The sequence below is a fragment of the Salvelinus fontinalis genome, chromosome 1 (assembly GCF_029448725.1).
Source record: "Salvelinus fontinalis isolate EN_2023a chromosome 1, ASM2944872v1, whole genome shotgun sequence".
Classification (NCBI taxonomy): Eukaryota; Metazoa; Chordata; class Actinopteri; order Salmoniformes; family Salmonidae; genus Salvelinus; species Salvelinus fontinalis.
The window spans coordinates 15597456-15620768 of NC_074665.1; the positions used below are offsets into that span (position 1 = coordinate 15597456).

The window sequence follows — 23313 nt, forward strand, 5'->3', positions numbered from 1 at the left end:
GTCAACTGTAGCATGTCCAAACTGTTTGAAGCTTTAACAGTACTTTGTGTTTTTCAGTACTTTGTTTTTCTTTTGTGTTCATGTTCTCTGTGACTGTCAGAATCTCATTTTTGCATGGACTCTGCGATTGCTTTGTCTAAAATGTTTACACAATAGTAGCCTGAGGTAGTAAGTTCAAGAGTCACTGGTTGTTTAAACATCACTGCCTTGTCATTTTTTATGTCTAGTACAGCCACCTGCCTTCTTGAGGGAAGCTTTGCTTAATAGTAAGGGGATATCTGTAGGGACCACCTCTGTTTCAATGTGACACTTTGTCTGACCAATTTTTGCTGGTATCTTAACTCTCTTGATAGAATGGACCATTCTCCCATCTCCAAATTTGAAAGCTCTATTGCTTGGTGTGTCAATCATATTTTGTACTTCTTTCATACTTAGTTCACTGACATAGCTATCAAGCCATTTTGCGCCACACACTGTCCGTGTACATGCAGTATCAATCACAGCAGAGCCTAAGGATTCAACTATAAAAATCTCAGTATCAGAAGAAGATTCATTTGAAAACAGTGTAATGTTACACTGCTCTATCTCTGTGTTTACATTTTTATGAGGACAGTCTTTAACCCAATGGTAAGTGCTCTGACAAATAGCACATTTTGATCTCCTTCCATATTTGTCCAATGGATTTGTGCCGGGAAATGGCGCCATCTTCTGGTTGTCTTGAGAACGTGACTTGTTGGCGCCTTTTCTTTGCTGCTCAGTGTAATATGCTGCGTCACTCACTTGCATTACACCTGTTATTGGCGCGACAGACGTCTTTTCACCAAAAATTATTTTTAGTGCGGACTTCATTGATGCAAAAGTCAGCACAGTACAAGCAGTCAAAGCCAACTGTTTCTCGGCAGTATCTAGCAACTTGAAAGATAACAGTGCATCCGGGAGAACCATGTCGTACTTGCGCATCCTATTGTACCTCTGTTCGAAATCAATGATCTAGTCCGTCATTGCAACCGAAATATCTCTCGTAACACTGTCAAAGTTTGAATATGCCTCGTAGGCACGGTCTTTCTCTTCTTTAAGAAACACAGAATCCAGTGCTCTGATCAAATTCACCATACCGTCATCCTTGTTCAAATCCTCAACGGATATTTCCAGTGCTGTATCTCTTGCTCTTCCCTCGAGCGATAATACCACCGCAAGTGCTTGCTTTTTCGCGTCCAGATTAGTAACCCGTGTCCAGATTCCAAGTTTATTTTTCCAACTTTCGTACGACCTCTTCTCGTCTAAGCGAGGTGGCACATTGTAGTTATTAACATTGGTAGCAGAGGATGGTTAACTCGAAATGACACAACGACAAGGTTCCAGTTTTAAAAAGTTTACTATACTATATGAACACACTACAAGGTAGCCATTACACTCAAGGCTAGGTCCATCGACAACAAGACTCCCTGCGCAGGCCACTCTTGACTGAGTGAGCCCCCTAATAACAGATATATAGGGATACTTAAAACATGAACTTAACAGTGGGGACTAACAAAATGTCCCCAGTTGGTAATTTTTTATTGTTTACTATTCTTGGCCCCACAAGTATAGTTACACACACACACACACGATCAATGGACATTAGGTAACCCAGAAAAGATGGACACAAGTTATTCTGTAGTTGTCTTTCCTCCAATGGTGTGTACTGTGTGACCCCCCCCGTTGCTTAGACACCAGAGAAGAAGCCCAGTGACCAGAGAACCAGGAAGAGGAAAGGAGAGCAGTACGATAAGGGAGGCGCCAGAAGTCACAAAATTAGCGACTATTTTGAGGTGAGTGAGAAATTCCTGAACTGCGTAGCTTTCTTGCTAACACATGGCTGTCTTTATCTCATTACCTTCATGTGAAGCACTTTAACACGCTTGATTTGAAATACAGCATTTCTTCAGACTCTTTGTCTGTGCTTGTACTTTCATCCTTCAATGGTTCAATCATTTCTCTGTTTCTCTCGCGCGCACAATGCTTTGACTCAGTTTGCTGGTGGTAGTTGCCCTGCCACCAGTCTGGCGCGGGGCATCCCTCCCCTGGTGCGCTCCTCCTGTCAACACTCACACTCTAACCCCCCAGTGGCGGTGAGCACCAGCCCTCTTTATGCTCCCTCACTTAACGACTAACATGACTCTCAGTGTAGATCGATGGGAACAGTCTGAAATATCCCCCCCCCCCCCCCCTTCTATCTCATTAGGTGCAGCAAGGCAGTCCGTCGTCCACAGGCTCAGCAGCTCCCGTCGAGCCCTCCTCCAGCTCTCTGAAGTCTGTTCTGCTCCACTCCTCCTCATCCTGTCACAAATCTACTCAGGTAAACAGCTCTGCCTGGCCCTCCCGCCTTACCTGGCATGGCTAGACAATGGTCTCCCCTTGGCACAGCTCACATCCACTTCTGCCATATTAGAACGCACTGATGTTGTGCCACTCCATACTAGGCAGTTGAAGTAATCCTATCCTTAACTTGGAAATAATTGGAAAGCTGGTTATTGACCACCAGCCTAACTACGCATTTGTTGATTAATCAACCCTATTGATGGATGCATTGTCCATTCTGTCATTAGTGCCTTTTGTACTAATCTCTCTCTCCTCCCTCTCTTTTCCAATCTTTTTTCTCTCTCTCGCTTTCCCATCTCTTTTTCTCTCTCGCTTTTCCCGTCTCTCTTTTTCTCTCTCGCTTTTCCCATCTCTCCTTTTCTCTCTCTCCTCCCACTCACTCACTCTCCTACACACACCCCAGTCTGACTTGACGCTTGAGAAGCTGACAGCATTAGAGAACAACAAGAACTCTGACCTAGAGAAGAAGGAGGGACGAATCGACGACTTATTGAGGGTAAGACATTGTTTCACATCTTTATCTCTTTCTACGGCATTGGAGTTACCCGTTAGAAGAAAAACTGTGTAGGAGAATCCAAAATGTTTAATGTGACCAAAACGTTGCTTGTTTATTTGCAAATCATCTTAGTTTACATCTCAATGTAATTGTCAAATGATGTTGGGAAGTTACTGTGATAGTAGGTGTCTGATAACTAGGGAGGCAAAACTACTACTGTATACAAACACATTTCCCCCCCCCCCTAGACTAACTGTGACCTGCGGCGCCAGATAGACGAGCAACAGAGGGCGCTGGAGCGGTACAAGGAGCGCCTCAACAAGTGTGTGACCATGAGCAAAAAGCTGCTTATCGAGAAGGTGAATGTATTTCCATGGACACCCTTGGTTCTAAATGTCCAAAACAACAAGCTGATATGGTTAAACTTTAAAACGAGCAGTACTTAGTGCAAAATCGATGCCGAGTGGCATAAGGGTCTGTTCACACCGCAGAAGAAGCATAACCTGGCTCAAGGTAAATCCTAACCCTTGGAGGTCCAGAGTACTAGCTACCTGGTAGTTAAATGGCTATTCCACCACTTTTCCATCTCATGTTTGTTATCTCCAGCACAATACCAGTGTCTACATATGTAAAAAGGTGTATTTCTATGTTTTGTAGGGGGAGAAAATATAAAGTTAAGTTCTACCCAATGACGTCAAAAGTTAAAACAGTGATTTTCAAACATGAGTTTCGCAGTGATGTGGAGAGCAAGAAAATATCCTCCTTCTGGCTAGAAACATATTGCAGGTTTTGAAAATCACTGTTTTTCTTCACAGAACCATTTTTTAGAACCTCATCTTTTTTTTACTGTAGATCATAGAACCGTGCTGTTTTCACATGTGTAGACACTGGTATGGGCTGAAGATAATGATTGAGGTTGAAAAGTCGTGGAATTGCCCTTTTAATTAATTGGCCTGAGATTCTACTCACCTGGTGTCATAGGTCAAAATCAGACCCTGATTAGAAGTAAATAATTGTAATCAGCGGTGTGTGTGTGTGTGTCCAGTCGAAGCAGGAGAAGAGGACGTGCCGGGACAAAAGCATGCAGGACCGCCTGCGACTGGGCCACTTCACCACCGTGAGACACGGAGCCTCCTTCACCGAGCAATGGACCGACGGATACGCCTTCCAGAACCTCATCAAGTCAGTGTACACACACGCGCACACACACAACCTTTTCAAGTGAACACACACAGCTTAAAGTCACACATACATACACTTTACTCCTAACGCATAGAAATAAATAGAATGACTATGATTTCAATGGTCCAGCACTGTGCCATCCTCATTGCCCCTCATTGTGTCTGCCTCTGTGTGTGTGTTCCCAGGCAGCAGGAGAGGATAAACTCTCAGAGGGAGGACATAGAGAGACAGAGGAAGCTGCTGGGTAAGAGGAAGCCCTCTACAACCACCACCACCACAGCCCAGAGCCTCACCCTCCTCACTACACCCAACACCATGGAGCCTCCAACTGCCCCCAACAGCTCCGGCACCAACAAACGCAAGAGCAAGACCAACGGACAAGACAACGAAGCGTAAGGACGAATTGTGCCTCTGGCTTATTTTTGTGTGGGTCATGTTCATAAGGAACAAAATTGAATAAAACAAAGGAAAACAGGGAGGGACTACATGAACTTGTCCAATAAGAAAGGCTCCTTCTCATTTTCTGTTGCCAAATGTTTTCCCTTGAGTGTCCTTATGAACACGATACAGGTATAGGGAAAGGGTGTCCCAATGCCCTTTTAGGAATTTTAGACGATTAGATTTACATAGGCAATATGGTGAAACTTCCACCTAGCTTATTAGAGGACAAATTGAAGCTATTACGATATTGCTTACACCTGTTAAATCCTCTCAGATCCCCACAAGTGCAGAGGGTCTAGGGGTCGATTTGGCCAGTGTCGTTGACTTATGTCAAGCCCCCACAGTACGAGTTTGGAACGATAGTGGCACGATTCATGTGTCGCAGCTATTTTTCATGATCTTTAGGTCGTTCGTGAAAAACGGGAGCTCATGAGTCACTGTATGGTAGGGTCAACGACATCCAATTTATTGCACTTGCGAGCTCCGGACAACACCAAATGTCTGAATTTTCTGTCACAGCTTTGCACTTTTCGTGCTGTGTGAACACTACAAGGGAGATTCCACACGAGTGTTGTCTTTGGCCAATAGAAACACTGCATGCTGGCATGTGCTGTAGAAAAGATGGAGCAATTGGTTCATCTTTTTAACATCACAACAACATTTCCCTACATTTAGTTTGTGTGTATTTCACACTATTTTGTGAAAACAACCAAATATATCTCAATCTAATGCCAATGTATTAACTACATTTACTGGCTCTGTTTACACAGGCAGCCCAATTCTGAGCCCTATACTACGAATCTGTTTTGAGGAGTTGGCAAGGTATTTTTGTCCAACTCTGAGTCTACTTGGGATAACCGGTAATGTGAAAATGGCTCACCTTTTAGCCAGGTAAATTTCTATGGCAAAGAAACCATCAAAACTAACCTGCTCTGGGGCAGGCTAACTCCATTTATACTGAATGCAGTGTCTGAGCTGCGAGTTGAGGACCAATGAAATCAGATTGCGTCATTTGAGGAACACGACTGAGGCGCACCCTAAGGAAGAGGCGAACCGAGAGAGATTTTGGGCCCAGTTATCCATCTTCTCCAGAAGGTGGTGTATCTTATTTCAATTTTTCCCCCCACTAACCAAGCGAGACGTTTTTGTCTATGGAGGTTATTGAGAGCGTGTCAAATTTGGTCCCAGAAAATTGCAATGGCTTATTTGCTACGTGAGGCTTATTTGAATGAATATATGTTTAGGTTGTTACTAGTGTACTAATATAAGTAAGACACATAACATCCCTGCAACTTTGATTTAAAAAAAAAATATATATATGTCAGTGTTGTGCCTATTCACATGCGTATCTGCCCTCTCATTGGCTAGAATGGTCCAACTCCCACTTGATCTTGCCTCCCGACTGCCTTCCATTTTTGAAGACATTTATTTTCATTGTTAGAGCGGCCGCTTGAGTATCTGGTCAACAGAATGGATGATCTGCGACAATATCCACCATTGTAATACGGATGAAGCCTGAGCTGGAATGTGACACTGAAGCTGGCTAGCTTTTGAAAACCCTAAGTAGATTTAGCTTCTAATGTAGTATGCCACTCTGATCTTTTTTCCAATTATTGTCAAAAGCGCTGATCTGATTTGGTCAAAATAATAGTTAGTGGCAAAATATCTGAATTGGACTGCCTTTTATTAACATAGCCATTGTTGGCCAACTAGAACATATACATTATGACAGATAAAAAAAAAAAAAAAAAAAGCCTTTTGTTTGAATCTGCTATTTTGAATGATGAAATAAAATCAAACTTTATTCATAATAGTGGAAATGACACGGACAGTGTCACAACGGCAGAGTCGCAAAGTGAATGCACTCTTCTGATAGCAAATCTTCAAAATGTACCAGCTGTTCTTTCTCTTACAGTGGAGGATATCAAAAGACGGTCGAATTTACAAAAAATCGCAGCGTGTGAGAGAGCCATTAATGAAGAGGGTGTTAGGTTCTAAACAGAGTTAAAAACTCAAACGGTTGACTAGGAAAAGCTCAAATCAAGTTTATTCACCCACTGGGTCATACAGCTGTAAAGACCAAGACATTTTTACACAAGCACATATATTTATACTCTCCTACTAGGCGGAGTCAACTCCTTGCACATCTAGACAGCCAATACTTCTCGATTGCTAGTCAGGAACTTAATTGGTTCCTCTCACTGGTGTAGTCATGGCCACGCCTCCCTGCTAGAACCTTGTTGGGCATGTAAGTATGTGTGTAATAGAACTGTTCCTTCTCACTTCATTTGTCCTGACCTCGGGCCAAATTCCTCACTCCTCCGCGGCTGTCTTACCTGATCAGTAAATTAAACCAGACTGTTGCCCTTTGCCTTTCTCCATAGGATCCATGAGATTTACCAATAGTTATTTGACCGAATGTAAACTTCCTGCCCCCCCCCATTGTCCCACTCAGTAACTTTCCATACACCTAGTTCTTATCCACCCTCCATTGACACAAACATATACATTCATTATACACGCAAAGTAATCAATAAGTTCTAGTAAGGTAGCATAAATAAAGATATTTCAAGCTAGACTCCAACAAGGGTAAAATATGCACATCCAAGTTGTTCAGGTGCTGAACAGCAAGCTTCCACATAGGTGTAGCTGGTCCGTTGATTAAGCGCCTAACTGGGGCAGTCTTCAATAGAGACGAAAACCGAAAGAAGATGACTTTGTTTTATAGTTGCCCCTTTTGTCTTTGAACCACACAGGTTGTCGCTTGCAGAATATCACGAGCAGGAGGAGATTTTCAAACTCCGGCTTGGGCATCTAAAGAAGGTACTGTCCTTCTCCGCTGTCATCTCTGAAAAGAAACAGGAGAAATGCAATACACAATAAATCCAAACAGTACTGTCATTAGACATGATTGTTATATCAAGTGTGTGTGATACTGAGTGACTAACAAGTGTGTGTCTCCTGTAGGAGGAGGCAGAGATCCAGGCAGAGCTGGAGAGGTTGGAGCGCGTCAGGAACCTCCACATCCGGGAGTTGAAGAGGATCCACAACGAGGACAACTCCACGTACGCTCCCCTTGGCCTTCCTCTCTTTTTCTGCATTCCATCCCAATTACCAAACTCGTTCTCACTACAAAGTAGATTTATCTTATCATGGTCCTGAAGATTGAAGGCAGGTTGATGTTTGTCATGAATCTTGCACTGGAGGCAGAACTGAGAGATTGCCGCTAGCTGGGCCAGCTGTAAAGTCAAAATTTGCTATTGTAAAAATCCATGAAAACAAATATTTAACCATAATTTAAGGTTAGGGTTAAGCATCAGAGTTGGCAGTGTGGTTGGGGTTAAAATACGATTTGTTGACTTTGTTGCCACACCAGGTAGTGACCACTCTGCAGAGCTGCCTCCAGGGCAAGATTCATGACAATAAATGCCAACCTGCAGATTGAAGACCTTGATTATTTGAATCTAGTGGGTTAGTGCTGGGCTGGAGCAAAAGCCAGCACATCCTGTAGTGCTCCAGGACCAGCAAGAGTACAGAACATTTTGGAGTGGACTGTCCTGTTGTATGTTTATCCTCCTGGAATGTATCTGTTTCTTTTGATCAATCCTCATTCAGAAACTGACCAGTGGTCTCCCCCTCTCTTCAGATTTAAAGACCACCCCACGTTGAACGACCGATACCTGCTATTATATCTCCTGGGACGAGGTGGCTTCAGTGAAGTTTACAAGGTGACCACTTTTTAGGCTTGTTGTCAGTAAACGTCGGCAAACAGCTTTGTCACTGAACCAAAATAACATGAAAACAGTCTAACCAGCTCTGCTAGGGTTGAGTAAAATGGTCAGAGTGAGGTGTTCTCTCATTTGTTTCTGGAAGTAGCTAGCAAACTAGCCAACTTTAGCCAGTTAGCTTGGGTGCTCAATTGCTGTTGCGAGATTAGAATGCTCAGATTAACCCTACTCCTTGACCAGAGCGTCCAGTGTCCGCTCTGTGCTCCGAGTGAACGGACAATCCGACAACGCTCTGAATTTACGAACGACCCAGAGCTCACTCTGTAACACTGGAGGAAATTTACGAAAGGCACCCTAAGTCCATCCATGTAATGAACTGAATATTACTCTATAACATTGTTTTGGTCTGACTCTGTATTCACTCTGTGTTCATCCCTAGGCCTTTGACCTAACGGAGCAAAGATACGTGGCGGTTAAGATCCACCAGCTCAACAAGAACTGGAGGGATGAGAAGAAGGAGAACTACCACAAGTAAGGAAACCTGCGGCTGGACGGCCATTTTGTGTCCGCCAAACAGCCGTCTCGGTGCACAGAATAATAATTTTAAGTAGACTGGAAAGCACTTTATGGAAAACAAGTTTGATGTACTGCTGTTGCCGGTTGTATCATATTCAACACAGTTTCTCGCTTTTTACTTTAGATTTGAGTAAATAATTGCTGCCTTCTCATATATATATATATATATATATATATATATATATATATATATATATATATATATATATATATATATATATATATATATATATATATATATATATATATATACTGCTCAAAAAATAAAGGGAACACTTAAACAACACAATGTAACTCCAAGTCAATCACACTTCTGTGAAATCAAACTGTCCACTTAGGAAGCAACACTGATTGACAATACATTTCACATGCTGTTGTGCAAATGGAATAGACAAAAGGTGGAAATTATAGGCAATTAGCAAGACACCCCCCAAAACAGGAGTGATTCTGCAGGTGGTGACCACAGACCACTTCTCAGTTCCTATGCTTCCTGGCTGATGTTTTGGTCACTTTTGAATGCTGGCGGTGCTCTCACTCTAGTGGTAGCATGAGACGGAGTCTACAACCCACACAAGTGGCTCAGGTAGTGCACTTCATCCAGGATGGCACATCAATGCGAACTGTGGCAAAAAGGTTTGCTGTGTCTGTCAGCGTAGTGTCCAGAGCATGCAGGCGCTACCAGGAGACAGGCCAGTACATCAGGAGACTTGGAGGAGGGCAACAACCCAGCAACAGGACCGGTACCTCCGCCTTAGTGCAAGGAGGTGCACTGCCAGAGCCCTGCAAAATGACCTCCAGCAGGAGGACTGAGAAGTGGTCTGTGGTCACCACCTGCAGAATCAGTCCTGTTTTGGGGGGTGTCTTGCTATTTGCCTATAATTTCCACCTTCTGTCTATTCCATTTGCACAACAGCATGTGAAATGTATTGTCAATCAGTGTTGTTTCCTAAGTGGACAGTTTGATTTCACAGAAGTGTGATTGACTTGGAGTTACATTGTGTTGTTTAAGTGTTCCCTTTATTTTTTTGAGCAGTGTATATATATATATATATACATCCAAGAAAAATTCTGAGATTAAATCAGTTGCCTCCAACTCTACCTCAGTCGTTGGCAGTGTTTTAAGTATTTGAATCAGCCCATAAAATAATGGTTTAACTTAAATCACACACAAACTCCTTGGATGGTTGATGTATATTTGGTTGATGTAGTACCCCCTTAATCTGTACATCCATTATCCGGTTGTAGGGATTTTCCAAGATGTTCTCGGCTGTGTGTCTTCATGTGAATGCTTAGGTCCGACACTGTAGACATCTAGTGTGTGTGTGTGTGTGTGTGTGTGCGCTGTGTAGAGTCACTACAGTGTTTGACCATAGTGCATCCATGTTTGCTTCAGGCATGCCTGCAGAGAGTACAGGATCCACAAGGAACTGGACCATCCCCGAATAGTCAAACTGTATGACTACTTCTCACTGGACACAGACTCGTAAGTCATTCCATCACTAACCCATGGATGGATAGGAACTTTCATCCATGCTTTTATTCATAGTCAATCTAGTCAATTTAACCCTTAGTTCGGTGTCTGTATGGTGACTTCCATTATTCTAGGGTTTTCTCCTAATTTTAAAAGGCTTCACTCTGTGTGTTCTCTTCCCCAGGTTCTGCACAGTGCTGGAGTTCTGCGAGGGCAACGACCTGGACTTCTACCTGAAGCAGCACAAGCTGATGTCTGAGAAGGAGGGCCGCTCCATCATCATGCAGATCGTCAATGCCCTCAAGTACCTCAACGAGATCCGTCCGCCCATCATCCACTATGACCTCAAGCCAGGTTAGTCGGGCCACGGTCAGCTCCTGACAACCCTTACCCTAACCTGCCCCCGATAACCCTAATCCTAACCTTAATTGTTGCAGGAGTAGGCTTGAGCTGTGCAGGAGTGATCGGGTCAAATATATATATGTGCGTGTCAAACACTTGACGGTATTTAAGGTGCGCTAGATTTAGCTTTGATTTTTCACCTTTAGTACTATTCCATTAGTTCAACTTGCAAACTAAATTGAGCCCAGCTGATTTGACAGTATTTGATTGTTTGACCCTGCTGTGACGTCCATGCATATCTGGGTTTTAAGTTAGCCGGTCCACTATAGTCTTCCCTTTTTTAATAGTATTTTGTAGCATACACACCAAATAAAGTTCATGGTAAAATGTATTTATCATATACAATGTTCCCCCCAAAAAATTTCAGCATTGAGGTCATTTCAGGTCCGCTGAGCGCAAACTTGAACGTTGTGAAAATTCTGTGCAACTTCCGGCGCGCGGTTACTGTGAACACTGAGGCTGTACCCGCTTAAGTTACTGTTTTAAGTGGCCAAGTAGACTGTCTAGACTCTATTTGATCATAATGTAGGCCTACCATAAAAAACAATGGAGAAAAGCCATCCCATAACATTTTAACATGGAAATAGAGTTTCTATCATTCAGCCTACAGTAACAGCCAATGTGTGGTGTTTGATGCAGGCCTACATTCCATGAGACTTTTGAAAAAAACATGCAGGGCTTGACATTAACCTGTTTATCCACTTGTCCTTTCAGACAAGGTGACTGAAAATGTTGTTTGATGCAAGAAACCACTTTACCAAATAAAATAAGTTATTATTCCTATACCATTATTACAGAGAATCAGACAAATTATGCTACCCTCTGCCTATTGGCTACTTAGCTTATTCAAGCCTGTCTCAAAATACAACACTAACCCTTTAAGACAAAAGCTCTTTACCTGACTCGCTTTTCAAAGATGGCTAGAAATGTACACTCCCCTATTGCTGACTACAAATCATCTATAACTGGGCTAATAACACCCTAACGAGCAAAGAATATTAACAAAATGTGCACGTGGCTACATGCAGTTCCCGCTTTGATCTCAAAATAAGCGCATCTACTCACAACCGCTCATGGTATTAACAGTCCCGTTCAAAGTAAGTGGCACAGATCCATATATGGCAATGGTTTATTTGTATGAAGGCCCTCTGCAGCTCTGATGTGGTTATGCCACACTGGTCTGGTCTATTTGGAGTATGGGCTGAGTTGTGCATGTCAATGCAATAGAATCCTGCTCCAATGCGTTCTGCCTACTACAAAATCTCTTGCATAGTTCGTTTTTTGTTTCGGTATGTTGTGTTGAAAGTGGCTAATATTGCGTTGATTCAATCACAAACACAGTAAAGGGGAAACGTTGATATTGTTAACTAACAGGGAAAACTCTGAACTTTACTCAACTTTCTAATCTCGTGCTTCTCTCTGTGGGCTAATACTGTATTGTATTTCTTCTGCGCGGCAGTCCCGGGGCTACTACGAGCTCGCGTGCAGCTTAGAGGGAGCTTTGATCATATGTATGTAATACAATGAACTGCTTGCCACAAATTACCTCAATCAAAAGATCCATCACAATGTGTGTTATGCGTTTCACTACATTTCCCATCTCTCTCTCTCCATAGGCAACATCCTCTTGGTGAACGGCACGGCGTGCGGCGAGATCAAGATCACCGACTTCGGCCTGTCCAAGATCATGGATGACGACAGCTACAACTCTGTGGATGGGATGGAGCTGACCTCCCAGGGAGCAGGGACTTACTGGTACGTGCTTTACACACACATATAAGCAAAATCACACACATACAACAGTCAGCAATGGAAACTTTATAACATTCATACACTCAATCTACAATGGAGAAAAAAACGAAGAAAAAAAACGACATGCAACAATTTCTAAAGATTTTACTGAGTTACAGTTCATATTGGGAAATTAGTCAATTGAAGTTCACTAGGCTGTAATCTATGGATTTCACATGACTGGGAATACAGATATAGTAGGTCACAGATACTGTACCTTTAAAAAAAAAAAAGTTTTTTTTTTTAAACCAGTCGGTCTGTATCTGGTGTGACCACCATTTGCTTCATGCAGCGCAACACAGCTCCTTCGCATAGAGTTGTTCAGGCTGTTGATTGTGGCCTGTGGAATGCTGTCCCGCTCTCCAATGGCTGTACAAAGTTGCTGGATATTGGCGGGAACTGGAACGCGCTGTCGATCCAGAGCATCCCAAACAAGCTCAATGGGGGAAGAACTGGGACATTTTCAGCTTCCGGGAATGGTGTACAGATCGTTGCGACACAGGGCCGACATGGCGGTGGATGAATGGCACGACAATGGGCCTCAGGATCTCATCGCGGTATCTCTGTGCATTCAAATTGCCATCGATAAAATGCAATTGTGTTTGTTGTCCGTAGCTTATTCCTGCCCATAGCAAAACCCCACTGCCACCATTGGGCGCTCTGTTCACAGCGTTGACGTCAGCAAACCTCTCACCCACACGACGCTATACTGACATCTGTCTGGTACAGTTGAAACCTGGGATTCATCCTTGAAGAACACACTTCTCCAGGGAGCCAGCGGCGATCGAAGGCGAGGATTTGCCCACTGAAGTCGGTTACGACGCCAAACTGCAATCAGGTCAAGACCCCGATGAGGAGCAAGACGAGCACACTGATGTCCTTCCCTGACACGGTTTCTGACAGTTTGCGCATGGAACATTTCTGTGTTATTTTTAAATCAGCTCGTGAAACATGAGACCAACACTACATGTTGCGTTTTATATATTTGTTTAGTATACATTACTAACTAATTTATAATGCCCCCTCTGCAGGTACCTGCCCCCAGAGTGTTTTGTGGTCGGCAAGGAACCCCCCAAGATCTCCAACAAGGTGGACGTGTGGTCGGTGGGGGTCATCTTCTACCAGAGCCTCTACGGACGCAAGGTAAACACACACACACACCACGCTCAAGTAGAGCGCGTGAATGGATTCCCCTTCACAACGCTGTGCGTCCTTGCGATGTCTTGCTAACATCGTGCCTGACAAACGTCACCGTCTGAAACGTTACTCTAGAACCAGCTGTTCTAGCAAGGCTACTGAAACTTTACACTTAAGTATTTATTTGATAGTCCCTTCGACCGCTCTACTTTTGTCCTTTTCAAGCAACAATGATCTTGAAAGTCTTGGCGTTGTGTAGGCTTTCAAAGAAGTCCTGCCTCTTTTCCCCCCTCTATCGCTTTTGTCTCCCTCCGTAAATTTCTTTCATTTTATTCCTCTCTCCAGCCATTTGGACACAACCAGTCCCAGCAGGACATCTTGCAGGAGAACACCATACTGAAAGCCAAAGAGGTGCAGTTTCCTCCCAAACCTGTGGTCACCACAGAAGCCAAGGTATGCAGCACACATTTGTAAACGCACAAATACGTTTGCATGCACACACACTCTGTCAGCTAAACCATGGAATCAACCTCCCATCCCTTTACAATCATTTACCCAGATTGAATTGTATCTTGAGTGAAGCATCCACCGTTCCTTTAACCTCTCTGCGCTACGGATCCCTTTAGCAGGATCATTTTCCTAAACAACCGCTGAATTGCAGGGCGCAAAATATTACTAAAAATATTTATAATCATGCAATCACAAGTGAAATATACCATAACACAGCTTAGCTTGTTGTCAATCCACCTATTGAAAATATGCTTTATAGCGAAAGCAATCCAAGCTTTTGTGAGTGTATCAATCAATGCTAGAACAGCTAGCCCCAAATTAGCATGGTCACGAAAGTCAGAAAAGCAATACATTTAATCGTTTACCTTTGATAATCTTCGGATGTTTGCACTCACGAGACTCCCAGTTACACAATAAATATTATTTTCGTTCGATAAATATTACTTTTATAACAAAAAAACACCATTTGGGTTGCGCGTAATGCTCAGAAAACTACAGCCTCGTTCCGTTCGACGAAATTTCCAAAAAGTATCCGTAATGTTCGTAGAAACATATCAAATGTTTTTTATAATCAATCCTCAGTTTGTTTTTAACATACATAATCGATAATATTTCAACCGGACGGTAACCTATTCAATACTACAGAGAAAGAAAATGTCGAGCTACAACTCTAACGCGCATGAACTAATCAAAGGACACCTGACACGTTTTGAAAAATCTCGCTCATTTTTCAAAATAAAAGCTTGAAACTATGTCTAAAGCCTGGTCACAGCCTGAGGAAGCCATTGGAAAATGAATCTGTTTGATACCCCTTTAAATGGAAGAAAGACGGGAAATGAAAGACAGATTATTTTTTAATTTTTGTTTTATCACTTCCGGGTTAGATTTCCTCAGGTTTTCGCCTGCAAAATCAGTTTTGGAGTGTTTTCTATCATAATCTGTAAATTATATGCATATTCTACGATCTGGACCTGAGAAATGGTCTGTTTACCTTGGGAACATTATATATATTTTTTTAAATAATCTGACCCCTAGCGTCAAGAAGTTTAACTTGTCACAACATATTCAAAAAGGTTTGATGCTTGGGAAAATGGTCACAACGGGGGGGACCAGCGTGTGTGTTTCAGGGTAGGAGGGTGTATCTGATCTCCATCAGCTAAGACTTGACATAATCAAATCTCCCCATTTTTGCTTATTTGATATATATATATATATATAACGGAGAGAGTATGATTAGCTCGGTTTCAAGGGTGTTTATTAAATAATAAATCAAAAAGAACAGGTCTCCCCCATGAGACCCTCTCCGGGATACCTTCTCCGGGTCTTCCTGTATCCTGTCGGGCACACAAACTCAACTCCCTCGGCTTAGCTCGGGTAACAGTATCCAACCACATGGAAATCACCTCACTTCTCCATGTCCTCTTCCTGTGTGCTGCCCTTCTGGCAGCTTTATGGGCCTTGCACAGCTGGTGAGCAATCTGCCCTTGATTACTCACCAGCTCCCAATCAACCCCAATTAGTCCTGTCCGGAGAGACCGTTGAGACCTGGCACGTCCAGTAGATGGAGCCACTGCCTCGTGATGTATACTCCATCTGTTTCCAGGCCTCGACGAGTCTCCCCCTGGTGGCTGACCTGCTGTACGCCACAATATATCTATAACTCACACACACACACACACAGTACCAGTCAAAAGTTTGGACACACATACTCATTTAAGGGTTTCTTTATTTTTGCTATTTTCTACTTTGTAGAATAATAGTGAAGACATCAAAACTATGAAATAACATATTCATGTAGCAACCAAAAAAGTGTTACTTTTTACTTCTTCAAAGTAGCCACCCTTTGCCTTGCTAGCTTTGCACACTCTTGGCACTCTCTCAACCAGCTACACCTGGAATGCTTTTCCAACAGTCTTGAAGGAGTTCCCACATGCTGAGCACTTGTTGGCTGCTTTTCCTTCACTCTGCGGTCCAACTCATCCCAAGCCATCTGAATTGAGGTTGGGTGATTGTGGAGACCAGGTCATCTGATGCAGCACCATCACTCTCCTTCATTGTCAAATAGCCCTTACACAGCCTGGAGTTGTGTTTTGTGCCATTGAAAAACTAATGAGTCCCACTAGGCACAAACCAGATGGGATGGCGTATTGCTGCAGAATGCTGTGGCAGCCATGCTGGTTAAGTATGCCTTGAATTCACCAGCAAAGCATCCCCAAACCATCACACCACCTCATCCATGCTTCACGGTGAGAACCATGCATGCGGAGATCGTCCGATCACCCACACCACGTCTCACAAAGACAGTGGTTGGAACCAAAAATCTCAAATTTGGACTCGTCAGACCAAAGGACAGATTTCCATCAGTCTAATGTCCATTGCTTGTGTTTCTTGCCCAAGCAAGTCTCTTCTTCTTATTGGTGTCCTTTTAGTAGTGGTTTCTTTGCAGCAATTCGACCATGAAGGCCTGATTGACACAGTTGATGTTGAGATGTGTCTGTTACTTGAACTATGAAGCATTTATTTTGGCTGCAATCTGAGGTGCAGTTAACTCTAATGAACTCATCTTGTGCAGCAGAAGTAACTCTTCCTTCCCTGTGGGGATCCTCATGAGAGCCAGTTTCATCATAGTGCTTGATGGTTTTTGCGACTGCAATCGAAAAAGTTATTGTCAATATGGAACATTTCAGACTGTCATTTCTCTTTGCGCTGTTCTTGCCATAATATGGACTTGGTCTTTTACCAAATAGGGCTATCTTCTGTATACCACCCCTACCTTCTCAAAACACAACTGATTGGCTCAAACGTATTAAGAAGGAAAGAAATTCCACAAAGCGCACATGTTAATTGAAATGCATTCCAGGTGACTATCTCATGAATCTGGTTGAGAGAATGCAACGCGTCATCAAGGCAAAGTGTGGCTACTTTTAAGAATCTAAAATATATTTTGATTTGTTCAACACTTTTTGGGTTACTACATGATTCCATATGTTATTTCATAGTTTGTCTTGACTATTCTACAATGTAGAAAATAGTAAAAATAAAGAAAAACCCTTGAATGAGTAGTGTTATTTTTGTTGACTTGTACTGTGTGTATCTATCAGGGGATTGGAAATGATGCAGACAATTATTGATGGAAGCCACAATCTATATGCAATATTAAAGCTGATCTACCTCCTAAAAAAATTCTCACTTCGGTGCCTCTATACCTCTCTCTCCGTCAGGCCTTCATCCGCCGCTGCCTGGCCTACCGCAAGGAGGAGCGCATCGACGTGCTGCAGCTGGCCCAAGACCCCTTCCTCATGCCCCCCTTCCGCAAGGCCCTGGCCACTGGAGCCGGGCCGTTGGCGTCGGGCTCCACGCCCTCTACCTCCAGCGCATACAACAGCAGTGCCTCAAACTGAGGTGCCCAATGCTACCCCAGAGGGCCCCTGGCCACATTACTCAAACACCCTCCCTTCTGGATAGGGGGATGGGGGAAGGAGGAGGTAAAAACAGACTAAAGGATGGAGGAGTAATATCTGAAGTGCCCTCCCTATCCTCACCCCTCCTAAGACGCGAAGGGGCAGTGCCAGTCTATGGCTTGTCTGTAGGACCCACTGGCTGCCCACGTACACACACCACAAATAAGAGAAAGACCTTGCTTGGCCTGTCAGGTGGGCTGCTTCAGAGGGCTATAGGAAAATGGACTGAAGTTACAGTATGTGTGTTGTGGGAAAAACCAAACAGCTCAAATCAATTTGTATTTGTCACATACACATGTTTAGCAGATGTAGCGAAATGCTTGTAAGCTAGAAGCATGGCAGCCCTGTCTGTCGGCACCATTTTCCTACATCCATTCCATTTGTTTTGAGAAGCTTTTTTAAAAATATTTTTGCTTGAGGTGTATCGTAAGTTGAACTCTATATTTCCCAACAATATAATCAAGTACCCCCCCCCCCATGGTGAGCCATGAACTATTTTTAAGGGCTCAAATGATGGGGGAGTTTCTATTTCTGATGACCTAAGTTGAAAGCATGCCTGGCTGATACAACACTGTTAGGTTTACATTGACAAGTTAAAGAAAGCAGTCATTTTCACTTGACTGATTTAAATATTATATTGGACTGGGAATTTACTTTGTCTATTTTTTTCATGAGGCTTTCCCCCAAAATGGAGAGGGAGGGACTTAATAGAAATGCATATAAACCATTCACCGATTGTTGGTATGACTTTGTGGTTTGTTAGCGAAGAGTTACGTCAAAGATAATTCTCATTCATTGCAAATTGTGCAGTATAAATCTAAATTCCAACATGACTTAAATAATAGCAATGTTATTTTAGTATATTGTGAAACATGATTTCACGCTTGAGCATAGGTGTGTTTACCAGAGAAGCAGAATAGCCTAACTGGTAATACAGAGCTAGCTACGTACAAGGCTAGCAACCCAACGACTGCCTGAATAGCCAATCTCAGTGCCTTCGGAAAATGAAATAATGAAAAATGATTTGTAGAGATTTAGAGACTAAAGTCTTAGTATTCAATCCCTTTTATGGTGAGCATGAAGTTCAGGAGTATAAATGTGCTTAAGTAACAAATTGCATGGACTCTGTGCAATACGTGTTTAGCTTATTATTGTAATGAAACAGCAGGGAGCAGGTCTCGAACCCTCGACCTCCTAGCCTGAGATCCGGCGCGCTATCGACTGTGCTGCAAAAGCATGCTCAAACGGCAGAGTCGATTTCCGCGCTTATAAACCCAGGGTCGTTACACTACTCCCTCCTTTCAAAGAGCGCGTCCTCGCGCTAGCTTGCGACTTTACGTCTTACAGGAACGCGCTCACCGGCCAAGCACACGCACTGTCGTGGATGCGAGGTCCGATCACTTCTGACACCAATGTAATGAAACGAGCAGGGAGCAGGTCTCGAACCCTCGACCTTCTAGCCCGAGGTCCGGCGCGCTACCGACTGTGCCGCAAAAGCATGCTCAAGCGGCAGAGTCGATTTCCGCGCTTATAAACCCAGGGTCGTTACACTATCAATCCATATCCACTTAAGTTCTGAACTTTTATCTGCTGATAACTTTTGTTTTTTTACCCCCTTTTCTCCCCAATTTCGTGGTATCCAATTGTTAGTTATTACTATCTTGTCTCATCGCTACAACTCCCGGAGAGACGAAGGCTCGGGAGAGACGAAGGTCGAAAGCCATGCGTCCTCCGAAACACAACCCAACCAAGCCGCACTGCTTCTTAACACAGCGCGCCTCCAACCCGGAAGCCAGCCGCACCAATGTGTCAGAGGAAACAACGTGCACCTTGGTTACCGCCCGGCCCGCCACAGAAGTCGCTGGTGCGCGATGAGACAAGGTTATCCCTACCGGCCAAACCCTCCCTAACCCGGACGACGCTAGGCTAATTGTGCGTCGCCCCACGGACCTCCCGGTCGCGACAGAGCGCGAACCCAGAGTCTCTGGTGGCACAGCTAGCGCTGCGATGCAGTGCCCTAGGCCACTGCGCCACCCGGGAGGCCCGATAACTCATCTTTGAGTAACAAATACTCAAAAATATTGTGCTATTTATCACAGACTACGTCAGTTTCCTAGTTTCATGATCAAAAGCAGTACGTCATTTGATCATTGTGCTGCTAGAAAAGTTCGGTATAGTATTGAAACAATGTTGCAATTGTTTGAATACCAGTTACCCTGGGGAAAGGTTCCTGTCGGGGTTGCCATGGAAGCCAAGAAGGGGAGTGACGTGTGTGTGCTCAAACACACATCCATGTGGAGGTCTGGGAGAGAAAGTGTGTCCATCTGATGAATGGGCATGTGCCTGAACTCAAATTTTCACTAATTGTAGTCTCAACCACATAACAACCTACATTTATTTTGTGTGGACAAAGTCATGGAACCTTATGAAGATCAGATTCAATTTTTCAGAGAGAACTTGTAAATCGGTTCAACTCGACCAGAACAGGAGGGTTAACAGACTTTGAATTACTACCTCATCTCTGTACCCCGAACATACAGATAATTGTAAGGTCCCTCAGTTGAACAGTGACTTTCAAACCACAAAGACCAGGGAGGTTTTCCAATGCCTTGCAAAGAAGGGCACCCATTGGTAGGTGGATAAATAAAAAGACATTGAATATCAGTTTAAGCATGGTGAAGTTAATAATTACACTTGGATGGTTGTTACGCACACTTCTTGGAGGGAACGCAACACCCTGCTACACAACTCCATGTGTAGTGAAAGAGGTATGTGACATTACTGTTAACAGGGAATTTATTTCTTCCTTCACACGGTAATTTGGGGAAAAGGGGCTGGACAGAACCAAAAGAAAGAAGTTAAAGCCCCCTCTCCTACCTACCACCAACTGGCGCACTAACCAAAATATAGGGGATGGTCCGCCCAGGTCTTACCTAGTGTGCATAGACATAGTACATACTACGGGTATATGTATGCCCGCAGGCCTCTTGCCTAAACACTCCCACGGTGCCTTCCACTTCCCCCCCCTGGGAAGAAATTAAACAATAATTACAACAGAAAAGTGAACAATTTCACTTAACAAAAACACAGTCCTATGGCATACACAAACGTCAGCAGGACCAGCTACAAAATACTTTACAAATTATACAGACCAACGAAACACACAACATACCAAGAAGCTCTCACTGAACAACGACCAACACAGGCCATATCCAAAAGCTCTCACTGAGCAACAACCAACACAGGACATTTCAAGAAGCTCCCAGTTCCTAACAAAGGAACTTTGGCGTTTAAAGCTACAGAAGGTGTCTGTAATTGTAGACAGCTGTATCTGACGAGAGCGCAGGGTCAGAACTCCAATCATCAATGGGGCTGACCAATCAGCTGCTTAGGGGAATCCAGGAAGCCATTTCCTGAAAAACACACATAAAAACACACAACAACCTAGAAACTGGGGAACGTAAAAATAGTGTATCAATATATCCAGTCACTACAAAGATACAGGCGTCCTTCCTAACTCATTTGCTGGAGAGGAAGGAAACCGCTCAGGGATTTCACCGAGGCCAATGTTGACTTTAAAACAGTTTAACGGCTGTGATCGAAAACTGAGGATGGATCAACTACATTGTAGTTACTCCACAAAACGAACCTAAATGGCAGTGTGAAAAGGAAGTCTGTACCGAATGAAAAATACACTGCTCAAAAAAATAAAGGGAACACTAAAATAACACATCCTAGATCTGAATGAATGAAATATTCTTATTAAATACTTTTTTCTTTACATAGTTGAATGTGCTGACAACAAAATCACACAAAAATTATCAATGGAAATTTATCAACCCAAATTTATCAACCCATGGAGGTCTGGATTTGGAGTCACACTCAAAATTAAAGTGGAAAACCACACTACAGGCTGATCCAACTTTGATGTAATGTCCTTAAAACAAGTCAAAATGAGGCTCAGTGGTGTGTGTGGCCTCCACGTGCCTGTATGGCCTCCCTACAACGCCTGGGCTTGCTCCTGATGAGGTGGCGGATGGTCTCCTGAGGGATCTCCTCCCAGACCTGGACTAAAGCATCCGCCAACTCCTGGACAGTCTGTGGTGCAACGTGGCGTTGGTGGATGGAGCGAGACATGATGTCCCAGATGTGCTCAATTGGATTCAGGTCTGGGGAATGGGCGGGCCAGTCCATAGCATCAATGCCTTCCTCTTGCAGGAACTGCTGACACACTCCAGCAACATGAGGTCTAGCATTGTCTTGCATTAGGAGGAACCCAGGGCCAACCACACCAGCATATGGTCTCACAAGGGGTCTGAGGATCTCATCTCGGTACCTAATGGCAGTCAGGCTACCTCTGGCGAGCACATGGAGGGCTGTGCGGCCCCCCCCAAAGAAATGCCACCCCACACCATGACTGACCCACCGCCAAACCGGTCATGCTGGAGGATGTTGCAGGCAGCAGAACGTTCTCCACGGCGTCTCCAGACTCTGTCACGTCTGTCACATGTGCTCAGTATGAACCTGCTTTCATCTGTGAAGAGCACAGGGCGCCAGTGGCGAATTTGCCAATCTTGGTGTTCTCTGGCAAATGCCAAACGTCCTGCACGGTGTTGTGCTGTAAGCACAACCCCCACCTGTGGACGTCAGGCCCTCATACCACCCTCATGGAGTCTGTTTATGTCCGTTTGAGCAGACACATGCACATTTGTGGCCTGCTGCAGGTCATTTTGCAGGGCTCTGGCAGTGCTCCACCTGCTCCTCCTTGCACAAGGGCGGAGGTAGCGGTCCTGCTGCTGGGTTGTTGCCCTCCTACGGCCTCCTCCACGTCTCCTGATGTACTGGCCTGTCTCCTGGTAGTGCCTCCATGCTCTGGACACTACGCTGACAGACACAGCAAACCTTCTTGCCACAGCTCGCATTGATGTGCCATCCTGGATGAGCTGCACTACCTGAGCCACTTGTCTGGGTTGTAGACTCCGTCTCATGCTACCACTAGAGTGAAAGCCCCGCCAGCATTCAAAAGTGACCAAAACATCAGCCAGGAAGCATAGGAACTGAGAAGTGGTCTGTGGTCACCACCTGCAGAACCACTCCTTTATTGGGGGTGTCTTGCTAATTGCCTATAATTTCCACCTTTTGTCTATTCCATTTGCACAACAGCATGTGAAATGTATTGTCAATCAGTGTTGCTTCCTAAGTGGACAGTTTGATTTCACAGAAGTGTGATTGACTTGGAGTTACATTGTGTTGTTTAAGTGTTCCCTTTATTTTTTTGAGCAGTGTATAATGCTTGTATTAAGGACAAAAAGTTAATTGCTTTGCCACATTTTTTTTCAGTATTACTTTAGTGCCTTGTTGCAAACAGGATGCATGTTTTGGAATATTTTTTATTCTGTACGGTCTTCCTTCTTTTCACTCTGTCAATTAGGTTAGTATTGTGGAGTAACTACAATGTTGTTGATCCATCCTCCATCACAGCCATTCAACTCTGTAACTGTTTTAAAGTCACCATTGGCCTCATGGTGAAATCCCTGAGCGGTTTACTTCCTCTCCAGCAGTGGTGTAAAGTAGTTAAGTAAAAATAATTTAAAGTACTACTTAAGTAGTTTTTGTGGGTATCTGTACTTTATTATTGATATTTTTGACTACTTTTACTTTTACTTCACTACATTCCAAAAGAAAATAATGTACTTTTTACTCCATACATTTTCCCTGACACCCAAAAGTACTTCTTACATTTTGTCAGGAAAACGG

General features: G+C 43.7%; 1 protein-coding gene across 2 annotated transcripts in view; it reads left to right on the forward strand.

The window, feature by feature from the left end:
* LOC129820412 (serine/threonine-protein kinase tousled-like 2) overlaps positions 1–18292 on the forward strand; it is a 29214-nt gene extending 10922 nt beyond the window's left edge. Inside the window, exons 4-20 of one of the 2 annotated variants that reach the window (XM_055877481.1) lie at positions 1710–1811; positions 2013–2111; positions 2225–2338; positions 2765–2857; positions 3106–3216; positions 3903–4039; positions 4225–4431; positions 7237–7303; positions 7448–7545; positions 8127–8208; positions 8648–8739; positions 10178–10267; positions 10440–10609; positions 12274–12412; positions 13480–13591; positions 13931–14038; positions 17317–18292. In XM_055877481.1, coding sequence (XP_055733456.1) covers positions 1710–1811; positions 2013–2111; positions 2225–2338; positions 2765–2857; positions 3106–3216; positions 3903–4039; positions 4225–4431; positions 7237–7303; positions 7448–7545; positions 8127–8208; positions 8648–8739; positions 10178–10267; positions 10440–10609; positions 12274–12412; positions 13480–13591; positions 13931–14038; positions 17317–17496 — 2001 coding nt within the window. In that variant the 3' untranslated portion in view covers positions 17497–18292. The remainder of the gene's footprint in view (positions 1–1709; positions 1812–2012; positions 2112–2224; positions 2339–2764; positions 2858–3105; positions 3217–3902; positions 4040–4224; positions 4432–7236; positions 7304–7447; positions 7546–8126; positions 8209–8647; positions 8740–10177; positions 10268–10439; positions 10610–12273; positions 12413–13479; positions 13592–13930; positions 14039–17316) is intronic. The other variant, XM_055877492.1, reaches the window with a different exon arrangement.
* Positions 18293–23313: the final 5021 nt, after the last annotated feature.